This window comes from Micropterus salmoides, unplaced genomic scaffold (assembly GCF_014851395.1).
Source record: "Micropterus salmoides isolate LMB-PRFRI ecotype aquatic unplaced genomic scaffold, ASM1485139v1 Ms_hic_scaffold_2, whole genome shotgun sequence".
NCBI classification, from domain to species: Eukaryota; Metazoa; Chordata; class Actinopteri; order Centrarchiformes; family Centrarchidae; genus Micropterus; species Micropterus salmoides.
Window position 1 is genome coordinate 51,708,618 of NW_024041150.1, and position 17,182 is coordinate 51,725,799.

Genomic DNA, 17,182 nt, shown 5'->3' on the forward strand with positions numbered 1-17,182 from the left:
GAACGTGATGCTGTCGTGTTCAGAACTTCATTGCAGCCGAAGTGGAACAAATCAGGATGGAATCTAAACAAGTTTCATGAAGTGGTGTGTATTAATATCCTACTTATCATTATCACGGAGTACAGATGTGGTGTGTAGTCCACGTGCAGGGTAACCTCGAGTTAACCACGAACAAAACCTGCTCGGAGCAGTTTAGAGATGCGTAAATTGCCATGGCAACAGACCTCGGGTAACACCTTGTACCCGAACTACCTTTCGTAGAGCGGGTTAACCAGGAAGTTACACCTGACGTCACCAAGTTACTCCTGAAGTTACCTGGATAAGCCAGTTACCTCTCTTCGTAGTACACTGAGCTGGGACTCGTGTCGACCCAGCAACGGAATTCAGAGACTGTTGTGCCCACATCGTTACAGAGACCTGCACAATCAACATCCCGGATCAAGCACTCGACAGGTGGTCCATGTTCAGAGCTGTCAGAGCAAGAGAGGAGGTGGACTCTGTGTTTTACATCGATGACGCTTGGTGCTCAATCGCAGTCAAGATGGCGTCTCAAATGTCAGACTGTTTATTGTGAAAATTAAATTTTCATATTGTCATCTGCTTGCTGCTGTTTACATTCACTACAGATGCAAATTCAAATAAATAAAAAAAAAAGACAGAAATATATATATATATATATATATAAATAATTGATGCAGAAAAGGCAGGAATTGTTGCAGACAATTTCACCAGAAAGCAGGAAATTCACACTGATCTTGTCATGATTATTGACTTGGTTTTTCATCTACATATAGGCTACATGTGGCTGTGGTATGCACATTAAAGAGTGATCATAATGATAATAATAATAATCTTTATTTGTAGAGCACTTTTAAAAAACAAGTTACAAAGTGCTTTAACAAGTGTAAAGACAATAATACCCAAAAGACAATAATACAAAAACAATACAAGAAAAAAGCAAGAAAACATTGAAAAGACTAAAATAAAATGATGACCCCGACCCCTGCAGTGGGATATGACAGAGAAAGCCTAAAATGAACTGACCTCCAATACTGAATCTCACTCCAAACTTAACTGAAAAGTTGGCAGCCCTGACATTATCACTAAAGGAGGCAGAGAAGGGGCTAAACATAAATGTTTGCTGCTGACAGCAAAACTGAAACTGTGGGATTTAGCGAGTCACTAAAAGAAGGAGAGAGCTACGAGGGCTTGAGTTCAAATGTATAGCGGATAATGAGCCGCTTTAAAGAAGAATCTGGTTCGTTTATTTTGCCCTCCAGGTCACCGCGCATGTCACATGACTGAAAACTATGAATATCATATTCCAATCGATTCTTAAATAGGTAGTAATATTTATTCAGCTATAACCTGTCGGGACAAAGTGCAGGTGGCAATTGTGGTGTCCGAACAATAATGCTGCGATGATGTGTTGACAGGAAACCCGCTTGACACTGTTCTTGATCATAAAAGTTTATTAAATCAAAGAGTCCAGCATCAATTACAAGCTCTGCAGCAGGTTGGAGTGACCCAGCCAGTCGGTCTCTCTGTATGTCAAACAACGCTTATATAGGATATGTTTAGGTATCTGTTAGGTACCATAGAGGGGTTTGAGTCTGCAAAATAAAAGGTCAAACCCATAGAAGGGTACAGTACTATTCTCAGGTAACAAAAACAGGGGTTAGAGGTCAAATTCTATAGAAGGGTTCAGTCCCTACATAACCACCAATCACTGCTCTCCCCGTAGAAGGTCTCTGACCCTCTGTCCTGCTGCTACAGTGCTATTTTAAACTGTTGTGAGTCAAATGCATAAATATTGGAAACTACACAATAACTGAGGATGAAAATATGGGTCAAACAGATCAGTTTACTCATGGACCTGTGATTGTGAAGTCATAATCTAGAGACCAATATGGGATTTTTAAAAATTATTATAAATAGTACTTTCAACAAAAGTACAACAAAATATATCAAGCTTTTGATAAATAAAAGTCAAATAAAACTACAGAAAGAAATGCTAAAAGATATGATTTGTTATAAATTATGGCATGCTACTACTAATGAACATAAAAGTAAAGAAGTGTATTGTGGGGGCAAGGAAAATAGAAACTATATAAAAATTACCCTTATATCCATAAATCATATCTAATGTTATTGCTATAACAATAATGACGACAACATTTTTTATATTTATATATATAATTTTTTTTTGTCATGCAGTAGTTATTACCTTACATATAATCTGCCACAATGACTACTTTCTAAAACATATCGTCTATGATACATTGACTGTTTAATTAAGCTAATACTAAATGACCTGTGGTCAGCAGACATCGCCTTATATTCACGTCTGTGTTGGCTTGACCACTCCTCTCTTTATGGTGAACTTCTTATCCTCTGCTCCATCTGGTGGCCACTTACACGTATTGTTTTACCAAATTAACACTGTTCTCCAGCTGTCATTCATTACTGAGTTACTACCTGCAACTTCGAGATTTCACACTAACGTTTCACATTTAAAAGAAGAGGTAACGTTAGAGAACTTTGTCAGGCAGGAAGCCGTGTTAGACACTTGTACAGCTCACGTTTATTCACTAGTCCGCTCTGGTTTAATCATTTCTGACACGCCGACTGTAACTAGAAACAAGCAGCTTGCAGATATATTTAGATTATAGTTAATAAACTATAGTTTAATTGCTCATTAACGTTAGTGCTCCTCCACTGATAAACATGGCATTGACTTTGTGGCTAATTTAGCAACAGGCAGCGTTAGCTGCTGTAACGTTATATTTAGAAGTAATGAACTAGGGAGAAATGAGAGGACCGTTCACTTTAAGTGCCGCCTTGTTTCAGAATAAATCTACAATCATGTCTGTCAGCGTAACGTTAGCCTCCACCACTCACCTACTGTAACATGAAACATCCTGCAGTGACCTGGGAGAGTGCAGTGAACAACGGGAGGGTTAGCAAGTCTGGTATGAATGTTTTCAGGAGAGGAGAAGTGATAAGGGTTGTTTTAATTATTATTTAAGTCATGTAATTGATGTGACAAATTAACAACTCACCTTGAAAAGTGAGAGCTAGTGGGAGCTAGGGAGCTCCTCACCGTAGCTCCAGCAGAGCGTCTCTGAGCTCCAGGCTGTGTAAAACGGACTGGGGTGCAATAAAAAATATGAAAAACACACTTCAAAGCAGTTAGTAGGCTTACTGTAAAAGCCTGTAGGCCTACAAAAGCCTAAGGCAGGGTTAGGCAAATAAGTCTGACATCGGGCCAAAGTTTTGTCAAGCAGTTACATGGCGAGCCAGAAGAGAGTCCAATTATTTCAAATCCTTAAATGTCTATTCGTATGTTTAGCTCAATTGGTAGGAATGGGACTTCCGTTGGGAGGGTTGTATGATCGATTCCAACATACAACGGATATTTATATTTTTTATTTTTCTGCTATCAAAGCAATCTGGCTGCTGGACATATATTATTGCTGGCGGCCAGGTTCTGGCGCGCGGGCCGCCTATTGCCAACCACTGGCTTACGGCTTTTAATCAGTCTCTATAGGATGATATCGCTATAGACAAAAGTTTCTCTGTATCACCGCAGCAAACATGAAGCAGCCTCTAAAACAGTCTGTGGGATTTCCTACAGATGGTGATGTCTTTTTCCAAGAGAGCTGATTGGTCAGTAGGCGGTGTTTTGAGTTGATCTCTTATCTGGAACATAACCTGCTCCGGTTAGCCGTTCAGCATAAGTTACCATGGAGATCTATCCTGGTTGTGGTACAGAAAACCCAGGGTTAACCCTGAAGTTACCTGGATAAGCTCAAATCCTGCTTTGTGGTACAGGCCTCCGGACAAGCTGTCAGGATGATCATCCACTGTGGAGTGGGCTGCTGGGCTGGGCCTCGAGGAGCAGCGGCTGGAGACGCAATATTTTTTCATAATGAGTCTTCCAGGGACCCTGGGCACTGCCATTCACGAATGCTGAGTATTTGGATTTGGCTTGCCAGATGGCTAATGGACATGAATCTTCGTCATGGATGGGACTAACGAGCAGCAGGGTAAGTTAAAGCATGTACACAGACAGTCCAGTTTCTCTCATGTCGGGAGCTTATTCTTTGCTAATAAGACAACACGAGGAGATGAAATGAAAAACAGCTCTCTTGGCTCTGATAGTTTAAAATGAAGCGGCGTGAACACGTTGGTGGCGTTTAAGGGCACCAGTCTGAGTAAAGGTTTTCTCACAGTGGCCACAGCTGTATGGTCTATCCCCGGTGTGAACACGATGGTGGCGTTTCAGGGTACCAGAGTGAGTAAAGGTTTTCTCACAGTAGCCACAGCTGTATGGTCTATCTCCAGTATGAACACGTTGGTGGGTATTTAACGTACTTGATGTACTGAAAACTTTCCCACATTGGTCACACCAGTACGGTTTATCTCCAGTGTGAACACGTTGGTGGACATGTAGGTGACCGAATGAAGTAAAAGCTTTCCCACATTGGTCACACCAGTACGGTTTCTCTCCAGTGTGAACACGTTGGTGGACTTTGAGGTTACCTAATGCACTGAAAGCTTTCCCACATTGGTCACACTTGTGAGGTTTCTCTCCAGTGTGAACGCGACAGTGCTTTTTTACTTCGTCTGATGTAGAGAAAGTTTTCCCACAGTGGTCACACATGTATGGTTTCTCTCCAGTGTGAATACGTTGGTGGACTTGTAGGTTCCTAAAAGTAGTGTAAGTTTTCCCACACTGGTCACACCAGTACGGTTTCTCTCCAGTGTGAACACGTTTGTGCATTTCTAGCCTACTTGATGTAATGAAAGCTTTCCTACATTGGTCACACCTGTAAGGTTTCTCTCCAGTGTGAACACGCCGGTGGACATTTAGGTTCCTAAAAGTAGTGAAAAGTTTCTTACGTTGGTCACAGCTGTTCGGTTGCTTTTTGTGAACACGTTGGTGGACATTTAGTCCACCTGATCGAGAGAACGCTTTCCCACATTGGTCACATTTATATGGTTTCTCTCCAGTGTGAACTCTCTGATGAATCTTCAAATACCAACATGTTGTGAAGGATTTGTGACAGAGCCGACAGCGGTGACGTTTGTGTCCACCTCTTCCTCTCCGTTTCTATATTGACAGACAGACATACAGAGAGGACAACAGTTAGCTCGCTCCACAATGTGCGACAACATTTAGAGCATGTCTGTGGAATAGGGCTGAACGATTTTGAGGGGAAAAATGTAACAGTGATTTTTCTGCCAGATATTGCAATTACGACCCGATTAGCGTTGTTTTATTGAAGTTTTGCTAAAGTTCAATATTCACTGCCAGTCCATTTTTGACGGAAGCCCCGTCAAGCTGCACAAAGTCAGGTTATGGTTGAAATAGCATGATCAGCAGAGGGCATGCCTAGGACACAGAGAGGGGGAGCAGTGTAGACAAAAAACACACATCAATTATTTTTACCTAGATGTGACTTATTTTCTACATAGAAGTGCTGGACTGTAGTCATGAATACAGTAACAAGCAGACACTGTGACTATGCACTCCTTGTTCAACTGTTATTTACTGTAAATTATGACTGCAGGAGAGGCTGCAGGTGGTCAAAATCTGCTGACGCTGTGACAGTGCACACTCTGTTCTACTATTATCATGACTACATGAGGGACTGTTGATGTGTTAGTCGGCTGATATTAAGACATTACATGTGATTCAGCTTCCAACCTCTGGTTATTACAGCCTGTGTGAACTTTGAGTGAACTTGCTGTACAGAAAACCAACAGATACTGGGTGTGTAAAAACACATCAGATAGATGGTGAACTAGAACGCGACAGATGCTTTGCAAATTTGATACAGATAGATGAGCAGAAACGCGACAGATGCAGCCAACACAACATCAAGATTACAGTAAGAAACCAAGCATTAGTGAAAGATGCAGCAGTACATATTGTGTGTCAAATTACGCATGTATAACTTTTAAAAAAGTACGGTGAGACTAAAGTTGAAATATAATGGAGGACTTCTTAGCCAGTAATGTAAAAATATAGAAAGTCAACAACACAGTAATGAATGATAGCTGGAGACGGAGAACAGTGTTAATTTGGTAAAACAATACGTGTAAGTGGCCACCAGATGAAGCAGAGGATAAGAAGTTCACCATAAAGAGAGGAGTGGTCAAGCCAGCACAGACGTGAATATAAGGCGATGTCTGCTGACTACAGGTTGACACCATCCTCCGACCTGCAGGGATGTTGTACGGTTTTACCCCATGTAGGGGTGGGCGATGTTGCGATATTAGATTGTGAATGATTAAAATGTCACCGTGGTCTGCCTTTTCAGAGAGATTGTTAGTATCGTGCTACAGTGCACAGTTTATCAGTTTTAGTTCTATGGCTGATACACGTAGTTGACAGCTGCTCCGTCAACATTGCAAGTCAGCTGCTTGCGTCCTCAGCGGTCTACAAACGCAACACTGTAACTGTCGGCGGTCATAAAATTAACATTAAAAGTTCCCCGTGTCTCCCGGCTCTTCTGCCTCAACGCTCTGGGATTTACGGGCAACGACACCGCGCTCAGCAGCCTCCCAGTGAACACAGCATGAACGGGACCGAACACAGAGGCCGACAGGGAATATAGTACCGATGTGTTTTACAGAGTTTGTTGATGGACAGATACATTTACTTTTCGCTAAACCGCTAACTGTATCTGTAGCTAGTTAGCTCAGTTAGCAGTGCTGCTAGCTGTCCTTTATTAGCCGAGTCAGAACCGGGTCGTGTTGTCATGTTTTTAAACACGCAGAAGCAAACAGCACATTCATCTATGGCAAAATCAAATCAAACAATATTTATTAAAATCTTCGAAATGTTATAAGAACAAAATGAATCAGTATTTTGTTGTTTAACTAACTCATTAGGCAACATTGCAAACAATTACTAAAGGAGTATTGTTTTTCTCTTTTAAAACCAATAACTTGCAAAATAGTCTTAAAAACCAACAGGAAAATTAATCGTGATCCTGCCTGAAATAAATCGTGATATGATATGTTTGGCATATGGCCCACCCCTACTCTCATGTGAAGTCCATCGCTCTCCGTCTGTTAACTTCTGCCACACTTCTCTCATCCTGCACCCTGTTGTTGTTTTCGTTGATGCCTAAAAAAATAAAAGCGCACAAGCTGTCTTTCAGAGCTAGATCAAATGAATGACGTGTATTTGATTTTATTTGATAATTTTTATACAAGCATTATTCTGTTTGAAATAAATAAACTGTTTCATAGTAGTAGAGAAGAAAGCAGATGATTGGACTCGCCTTGCACTCTTTCTAAACCAAACAAATCAGTCACGGTAAGCGCATCAATTAATGTAACCCTTTGAGTAGCCAAGGGCATCACTTTGTGTTGAAAAGAGGTGGGAGCAGATTACGGCTGTGAAGAGACACATAGTTCGCGGGACACCATGATACGCGATGTTAGGTTCACGGGAACGAGACAAAAAGATCCTTAAAAAGTGTTTTAAAGATATTTTTAATGCCGAGAAATATGAGTCAACCCCAGGAAATTTAGCTCATTAAAACTTAATTTCCAGAATTCTGGTGAACTTTTCTGCACCAATTTATGGTGGAATTTTTTTTATTTATGTAAAAGGAAACATATTCAGGTGGCAGGTGCGAATTCAAAGTATATCAATATGATAGGATGTAAGTAACTGCAGCTGCATTCTGTGTTGCTTTCAGATCTGTTTCTTCTGTAAATCAACTTTTCTCATGTAATATCATCCTTACTGAGGAAACACACATGTAGGCATGATTTAGTCTTCCCTCCTCTTTTGTCATCCTCACAGGGAGAGAACAGAAAACTTGGCCAAAAAGAAACTGCATGCGATTTTTGGGTCATTTTATAATCACTAGCTTTTTTTAGCTTAAAGGTTCAGTGTGTAAGATCTAGTGTCATCTAGTGGTGAGGGTTGTGAATTGCAACCGTCTGTCCAGTTTACCACTGCCCCCTAACCTTTCACAGAGCGCAGGACAGCTACGGTGGCTGACACAGCACAAAAGATGAAAATATATAACTACTTCTTGTTCTAACATACGTATTCAACACAGTGAACAGACTCTGCACTGCCTGAATTCTACCACAAGTACAAAAAGAATAACGTAGTGACGAAACGCGCTCTGTGTTTGTCCGTTTCCAGCTGCTGTAGAAACATAACGATGCAATGTGCCGACGTCCATGGTACATTTATATGTAGATATAAATGGCTCATTCTAAGGTAATAAAACATAATGGTTCATTATGTAAGGTCTTTACACACCACTGAAAACATAGTTATGGATCTTATATTGCATTTCTGTCGATAGATCCTGAGAAATATTACAAACTGAACCACCAACTGCACCACTGTTTCCCACAGGATGGTGGGTGGGCCTCGGGGGATCCAGGGGTACGAACCGCTGGAAGAAAATTTTGTACATTTTAAAGTTAAATGCATTAATTTGGTGCAACATTAAGAGGCTATCTATGGAGAACTTGTAAACAATGTTGTGCTCTAACAAAATATTTGACCATAAACCCATCGTAGAGCTTTAAATGGTGATGAAACACCAACAAAAGTCAATAAATGTATTTAATGTAAAGTAATTTCCCTAACATTTTATTGTTGTTTTTTTACTTTAAATGGACACATGTATACTTTCTGTGAATATAATCCAATTAATCTTATTTCCATCCTGTATAGACAGCTTATTTTGAAAACCGGACGTTGTCACATGTGTATCCTTAACACGTGTGCGCTCCAAATGTAGGCGTGGCTAGCTTAATCGCCTTCTCACAAACGAGTGACAGAAACAGACCGTTACCGAAGTTACCTCAAAAGAAAAGTAGTTGTCTCAAGTCGGATGCCAAAGTGTGCGAGTTTACAGCAGCTCAAAACACAATGTTAGAGGTCTGAAACATTATTATGAGATGTGTGTAAAACTATTTTAGGTTCATTTTGAGACTGTGGCGGGCCGCCATGGTCTCGTTAATTAATTGGAAACACTGATGCACATTTGTTTCTTCTATATTTTAATGTGCAAATAAACCTTATTAAAAAGCATTTTCATTTGTTATTTAACTGCAAGCTATATTTCAGAAAGTTTTTAACACATTATGCTTTAGGAAAGTGGTGTGCACCAGGGGCGATTCTAGGATCAGACCTTTAGGGGTGCTCAGCCCCTAATGAGAATGCAGCATGCATACAATGCCTTGCAAAAGTGTTCACCAATCAGCAGAGAGTATAAGCAGGTCTGCTAGAGAGGAGCTGTTGCAGAGCGGGTCAGTCAAGGGCGTGACTTTGTGTTAAAAAGTTGTGGAGGCATAAGGAGGATACATTTGGGTCATGAGATGTGATGATGGACCAGAAGAAGATTTTTGGCACGGTTTAGATTAAATATTTGATGCTGAAATACAGTATATGTGCGAGGGGTCTGGGGCTCCTCCCTCAGAAGATTTTGAGCATTAAACTCATAATTTCCTGCATTCTGGAGACATTTTCTGCTCCACTTTTACGGTGGAAATGTCTTTTTTTATATGAGGGAAAACTAAATTGTGTTGCAGGTTTTCTTTTGTGCAAATTAATATTTTTCTCAAAGCATTTTCATTTGTTAGTTTACATTTCTTGATGCTGTTTTTCAGAACTGTTTTAACAAATGCTTTCAAAAAGTGATGTGAACAAAATCAACCATTTCAAAATGTGTCCCCAGCATTCTCAGTGTAAATGTGTACCAGTCCTTCTTACTCCTTCAGAGGAGGGAGGGTGTGAATTTTGGACTGAACTCGCCCCAGATGGAAAGTAACTCCTTCGATCGGTGCCATTCAGCCAATCAGAATTCAGCAAAAACGAAGATCAGTCCAAGTTGAGAGGGGCCGCTCGTATTATTATATGATTGTTGAGTTGGAGGCTAGCCAAATTATGTCCTTTTACTTCATAAAAAATAGCTATCCATGTAATATTTATACTAACTAGAGAATCTAACAGTTAATGCACATTTGGATCAGATATCAGCTGCCGTTTTTATGCAAATCTGCAGCTTGTTTTCCTGGTCTAGTGTGAAGATACTGTTATTTGGCTGTGAGCATCCTGGTGGTCCAGCCTGCAGCCTGGTGGACTCTGCCCCCCCTCCCGTCGTATCTAAATAAGGTAGAATGGCTGCGTGACAGTGACTCTTGACGTTTAAACTTCACTTGCTTCTAAACTGTAAAACTTTGACGTTTAAAAGTTCAGGATGTGTTAAAGTACTAACTATTCTGTCATGTGATCATGACCTGGACACGTGGAACAATAAACACAACTCGGCATTCAAAAAAAAAAGATCGCTTGAGTGAATTTACTTTCTGTGATTGAAAACGGCTTCTTTCTTATAACTCTGTGAAAGTGTGACGTATCCACCTGATTTTTCCCTGTTCTGTTAAGTACTGTGGACTGAATGTGCTGAGATAGTTTGGCATATCAGACGTGTACGGGCTCAGAGAAAATCGCTGTGTTTCATTTGTCCTGGCTCTCCCCTATTTATTGAACTCAAGCTGAGGTGATCACTGGAGGAGCGCTAGATGTCTTTTTAGTTTTAATAATGAACGTTAATGTCTCACGTCATGAGGAACTGTAAAGTTCTCTATTGTTTACATGGCTCACGGGTCAGGAAGGAGGGCCCCAAAGCACAATACTGATTAAGGCTCTTTGACCACAGCAACTGCAGTTTGTGTCCAGGAACCAACATTTATCTTTTTCTGGTGAGGACAAAAAGTGAAGAGACCATCTGCTCACTTAAATACAAGGACAGAGGAGGAGCGCTCTATAAGTAATAATAATAACTTCAACAGAGGATGTGTTGAAAAGCTGAGCACAGTGGAGGAAAACTAAACTCCAGACAGACTCTGATCTCCACAGATACTATTTAGAGCTGAAACCTGCACGACGATCATTCAGAGAATAATAACGCAGGCAGACTGTTTGTCACTGTGATAAACTCACCAACACACGAGGAAATATAATGACTCTGCTTCACTGCTGCGCGCTCCCGACACAACACGGGCTGCACTGCATCATGCGCCGCACTGAAAACTCACAGCTCGTGAGTTTTTCTTTCAGCTTCCTCTCTTCAAGATGAAAACAGGAACCACGGAGACACTTTGGAAATCAAACCACGTCAACACAAACCTGGAGCGGGTTTTCAGGCTCTGATCTCTAACAACAGAATGAACGGATGATACACGGACCCTCGAGACTCTTCCTCGTGTCTTTAGTCTCGTGATGAAGTCATGAACACTGACCTGAACATCGGCGCTATCAGAGCACGAGGCTGCTGTTTGGCTCCTGTGGTCCGGGTTCTGGTTCTCCATCGTCCTGCAGGTCTCCGCTGTGACTGGTGGACCGTGTTGTCCTGGACTGAGTCTGGATTCTGGTCTCGGAGCTCTTCAGGCGGGCCTTTCCGGAAGTACTTCCTCTCCGTTTGCGCGTTCACGCTGAGGCCGGAGTGGTAGCGGGTTCCTCCAGTGCTGCTTGTTGAAGGTGTGTAACAGCCTTAGCTGCACGATGGGGAACCTTTCTTTCAAACGTGGGTTCCGTGTGACTTCGCCTGTAAAAATGTTGGATTTTTAAATCCCAAACTACACTAACATTTCTATATCACCATTAACAGAGCTAATAATGTGTTTAATAAAAAATGCCCGATAAACAAAATAAAATATTTTTATTGAATCTTTTAATCTCACACGAAAATATTCAGCCAAAACAAAAGTATTACACAACTAGATACGCAGGGGGATCACAAACAACAACAAAGGGATTAAAGAAAAATATTTAACTGTTTTAATCACTTTACTATTCTTCAGACCAGATGATGCTACAATAAAATGCTGGATTTCTACTTTGAAATGTTTATGTGTGGTTTGTTTTTAAGACCATTTGTATTTAAAAATATTGGGAAACTGTTTCTCATCCTCACAGGTAGGATTAGTGACCAAATGAGTTGTGGGAAACGACTTCAAGGTCATTTTTTAATACTTTTGTTTAAAGTAAAGAACAGAAATGTTTGTAAACTTTCGATCAATAAAGTGAATTGAAAGATCTCTTTTTCCTTTAGTGGCGAGTCGTAAACCTCCAAAAAGACGACAGTAAGAAGTAGAAAACGAGTGAGTCTGTTTAAACAAGTCACTAAACTAGACTAAAGACTCCCATACAAAGGAGAGAATCTGCACGTCCAGCCGATCAACCCAGCTACACCTGAAGAAGCTGCAGCCGGAGGCTCCGTGAGTAAAATCAGCTGACAATTGATGTGAACAGCAAATAAAAATGTACAGAGAAGAGTTTCATGGTACCAGAAGATGAAACCAACAGAAAGACAAGCTTGTGGCGGTAAACTTGCACAGTGACGAACATGCCAGATACCGCAGGCTGTTAAAAGTACCTTTTTATACAGTTTATGGTGCAGGCACATAACCCACAATGTTCAAGTTAATGCATTACCACCTGTGACAACCAACTGCAGGGCAGACTTGCAGTACATTTCTGAATGGTGGAGTAGAGGCTCGCTTTAAGTCCACAGACGAGTCTCGACAATGTCTATCACAAACAACAATAAGTGCACAGAAGTACCGAGGGGAAAAACAAGGCGTGCACTTTTGTGTTGCTTGCGCATTTAGCTGCAATCACAACCATACAATAGTCTTTTTTTTCCCACTGCAATTTGGTTATAAAAACTATCAACCAGTATCAAAACTTTGATACTGGTTTGACAGGAGATGTTTTGATACTCGATACCGGGCAGTTCGGTCGACACCATAAAGGTATCGAGTAGCGATACTCATTCCTAGTGCCTATTCTTAAAATATATTATTACAACAATCAATATCAATCTTAAAATAAAATATGTCACTTTTTCACAAATTAATAGCTGAACCAGTCAGAAATATTTAAATCTAACCAAAATAATTTGCTGAAGTTGGTTTAGCGCCATCAGACTGCTGTGATGATTTTACTGAAGTCAGCTGTTCTGATGAGGTTTGAATGATCTTTATTGTTACTACACAGCTTTAATATTTTTAACATGCTGTTTATTCCATAATAACTGGCGTTTAATGAAATAACAACAACCTTACTGGGTTGCTGATCTTCCATTATAGGAGGACTGGTTGTTTCTATTAAGGTAACAGGACACAAACCCTCTGCACACAGTTTGCTCCTCCAGTGACTTTAAAGTGAAAACTATCATCTGTTGAACAACTGAAGCCCCTGCTGCCTCCTGCTGGCTGCTTCCTGTCACTGTCAGTCTGTTCGTCCCTCAGGACAAACTGGAGAGCTCCTCACAAAACCTTCACATTAACACAACAGCTACATTTACTACACTGCTGTACTCAAGTACAACACTCAGGTACTTGTACTTTACTTTCTACTTCTGCTCCACTTCTCAGAGGGAAATATTGTACTTTTACTTCTCTACATTTATCCGACAGCTTTAGTTACTAGTTTATTCAATGTTTTATTTATTGGAAGTTTTCTGGTTCAGGATATAAACCCTCCACACCAGACGTTCCACTGCACAGTACCAGCCCGACTCGCCTTTTTAGGTTTTCCATTAGGGAAAAGTTGTACCTGCTACTCGGCACTTTTTTGTATCACTTCCGTTGAGGTTCCAAGCGAGTTGAGGCGATACTAACATATATGGAACGCCAAAAACATCACAACACGCCACTTTCCTAGCCCGTTTTATTAAAAACAGCATAAAAGCGCTGTTTGAACGCTCAGTTATTTTTATGGTGTTTTGCCATTAGGCCACATAAGAAGCGGCGTCCTGAACGGTTTTGTGCTGTTGGCTGACCCCAGTATTTAAACTGCCTTCTAATGATCACATTGGATCTTCTGGAAGACTTCATGGACTCCTCTGAACCAGACGTTCTCCCCGTTTCTTATTCTCTTACATTTACTTCTGGCATCTGAGCTCCTTACTGATTTTCTATTCACTCTTTCCTTCTAAACATTTTCATCTCTTGTCCCTCCTTCATTTCACCTGCTTACACCTGCAACTTCTTCTGGAGTCCCTGGATCACCAATATGCAGTTAATTACACCTGCAACTTCTTCTGGAGTCCCTGGATCACCAATATGCAGTTAATTACACCTGCAACTTCTTCTGGTCCCTGGATCACCAATATGCAGTTAATCCAGCTGCTGTCCCGCTGTGATGCCTGTCCTTCCTCCTCTAACTCATCTGTGGGACAAAATAGTCCCTCAAACACAGTCAAATCAGCTGACATTAGCTAGCAGTAGTGATGAGTGGATGAAGCATTATGAAGCTTTAAGCTAAGCAAACACAGCTGCATCTTGTGACGTGTAAAACGTATAGCAGCACTTTTAGACTGGGACTGAAATGCCACCTAACTCGCTGATACTAATAATTTTAGTCAAAAAGGGTTTTTGTATTTATGAGATTCAGACATGTGATGTGATTGGACAGGGATATTCATTAAATTAGACCATTATTGCTTTTGTAACATTAGTACAGGAGCATCTAAAATCTGATTTTTTTTTGAATATGGTGGAAAAGTTAATTGTGAGCACCAGAACCAGACTGAGAGATTACAGACTCAGGAAACTTTGCAGGTGTTTTGAGTTAATTAGCTGATAAGAGAGCTCTTCTCAGGTCGACATTTCTGTATAATAATTTATTCTGAAATTCTAATAAATTTTGGGTTACTATAGTTTTGATTCATGAGCTGTAAACCCGACACATCCAGATTAAACCGAAAAAGGCTTGAATATTTATAAGCGTTTATATTTGAATTAAATTATGGAAGAAAATGAACTTTTCCAATTTATTCAATTATTTTACAGCAGATGCATCTATAGGCTACTTGGTATATTTGTCATCAGGAGGAAATGTAATCATACTATTTCATATCTCTCGTCTTCTAATCTTTATCACCATATTTGTCAATTATTCTCTCTTCTTATCCCACTAATGTGCAGAGATCAGCTGGAAAATGATCATTTGAGACAAGCTCAGACACAATTTACTGAAACTGTGCAGCTTCACAGGAAGGAAACACCTCAGAATCACCTGAACATCTCTAATAGCGAGATAATTTCACCTAATAACATCTAACTAGCCAGCAATACAGTCACTGAACTCAAGTGTTACAGCTGCGGACTCAAAACCTGAAACACTTGGTTCACTATCTGACGCTGCTTCTCTCTGTGAGGTTTACCTCTCCATGTAAACAACGTTATGTCCATAACAGCTGGTTAGTCAGCAAGCAAGCTCGCTCGCTGAGGGGGCGCCAGTTAAACAACACAGACAAGACAACACCTCCTATCACGACGACAAAGAAGGAGAGTTCCATTTTTCTTCTTCTTTAGTGTTTTTAGCGGTTGGCAAACCGGCTGAAAGATGCATTAAAGACGGAGAGAAAGAAACAAAGTTGAGCTTATTTTAAAAACCTAAAAGTTAAGCCCAAATAGCCGTTCAACATGACTGGCGGCCGCAGGCTCCCAGTGAGAAACTGGTCACTTCATATTTTTGTGAAGTGGCAGGAGATATTTGGGTTTCTAAGTTGGCGCCAATGTAGAGGCAGGTTTGATTATAAGCTAATTATTAATGTTTTTTAGAAATATTAACGTATTAACTATAAATATTGACTTTAATATAAATAATCATAAATAAAATGGGCACCATCCTGGAATCAGGGACCAAAAATCAAATGTGAAGACATTTCTGTCCACATTAAGAGTTCACTGATCCTCACAACCAACCACATAATACACAATTATTTTGTATTTTGGTGTGAGATCAAAAAAGAGCGAGGTGTGGGTGGTTATGTCCCAGTCTGATACAAAACGTGGAGCACAGCTGGATTTTTTTTGTGTATATGTGTGAATCCTCGTAGAGCGTGGGAGGAAGAAAGGCACGGCAGTGACATGGAACCGATACAAAACACGAAACGTGGAGCGAGGAAGAACCAACCGCAAGAATCAGGACGCAGTGGTCCATTAACAACACGGTAATCCTCCACAGAATATTGTCCACAATGAAATTTGTACGTTTACAATGAAACAGATGTAAAAACTAGTCTCGATAGCGATAATAAAGCGTCAGTCCATGTAGGAAATCCAGCAGAGCTGCTCTCGTCTCATTTCTGACAAGGATCGGGGTAACGTACTGGCAACGCGGTCAATGCACAGCTGATCCTTCGGCGGCAGCGAGAGGAAACAGCGGCGTTGACTCTGAAGAGAGGCTTTTCTTCTCTCTGTAAAGAATAGTGCGTCTGAGTCTTCGTCGGTATGAAGACGTTATGTTGGGAGTAACAAACTTCCTTCAGGATCCAAGCGGCTGGTGAGTTTAATGAATCCCTAAGGGCAGGACTAAAGTTCATAAAATCTAAATAAAATGGTGGAGGCGCATTATTATCAGAGCGGTTTTTAACTGATCGGTGGTGGAAATTGTATATTTCCTTAAGAAGAAACAAATAAAGAATTACAACAAACAGTGTCTTTGTGATATTATTAAAAGAGTGTCATACACCAGAGGGCGATTACAGAGTCTGACCCAGAGAAACAGATAAGACATTTAATGCTACAGACGTATATGTAGAATACATGCACTACACGTTAGACACAGTTTACTCATGGACCTGTGATTGTAAAGCCACAGTCCCACACAGCAGGCTATTCATTATTTTCTTCTGTGGAAAATGTGTCTGACTTTTAGACTCATTCTAAAATCTTGCTCATTTCATATTTAATAAAAGTGGTCAAACCATTAAGACTATAAGCAGAAATATTAACAAACTCACTTTATTTGTTCCAGCTGCACCCCTCATCTTCACTCAGAACATTCACATCAGCTCCAGCAACGATAACTACGATCCAATCAGTGCGACTAATCACAACATGACAGATGACTGTTCATTTAGGTTACAGCTTAATACAGATTAGTTTGATTTAAATGTGATTACTGAAGTTGTAGCCCACAGTAAATGTTTTAGCCTGACACCCTGACAGCTGCCTTAATGTCCACAGAGTCAAATGAGGACAGCATCACACCCATATATTTAATTCTGAGGTGACTCGCAATGTCCACAGATCGCTGCCTCTGTCCAAAAGCAGTCATGTGGAAGACCATGTTTGGTAACGAACTAATACAACCATGATTTAGATCGTTTTG

General features: G+C 40.5%; 1 protein-coding gene across 1 annotated transcript in view; it reads right to left on the bottom strand.

Annotated features, from left to right (window-relative positions):
- Positions 1–711: 711 nt before the first annotated feature.
- The window catches only part of LOC119912754 (zinc finger protein 420-like), a 27,230-nt gene continuing 10,759 nt past the window's right edge, over positions 712–17,182 (bottom strand). Inside the window, exon 4 of the mRNA XM_038732043.1 lies at positions 712–4,880. Within this exon, the coding sequence (XP_038587971.1) occupies positions 4,166–4,880 (715 nt within the window). The 3' untranslated portion in view covers positions 712–4,165. The remainder of the gene's footprint in view (positions 4,881–17,182) is intronic.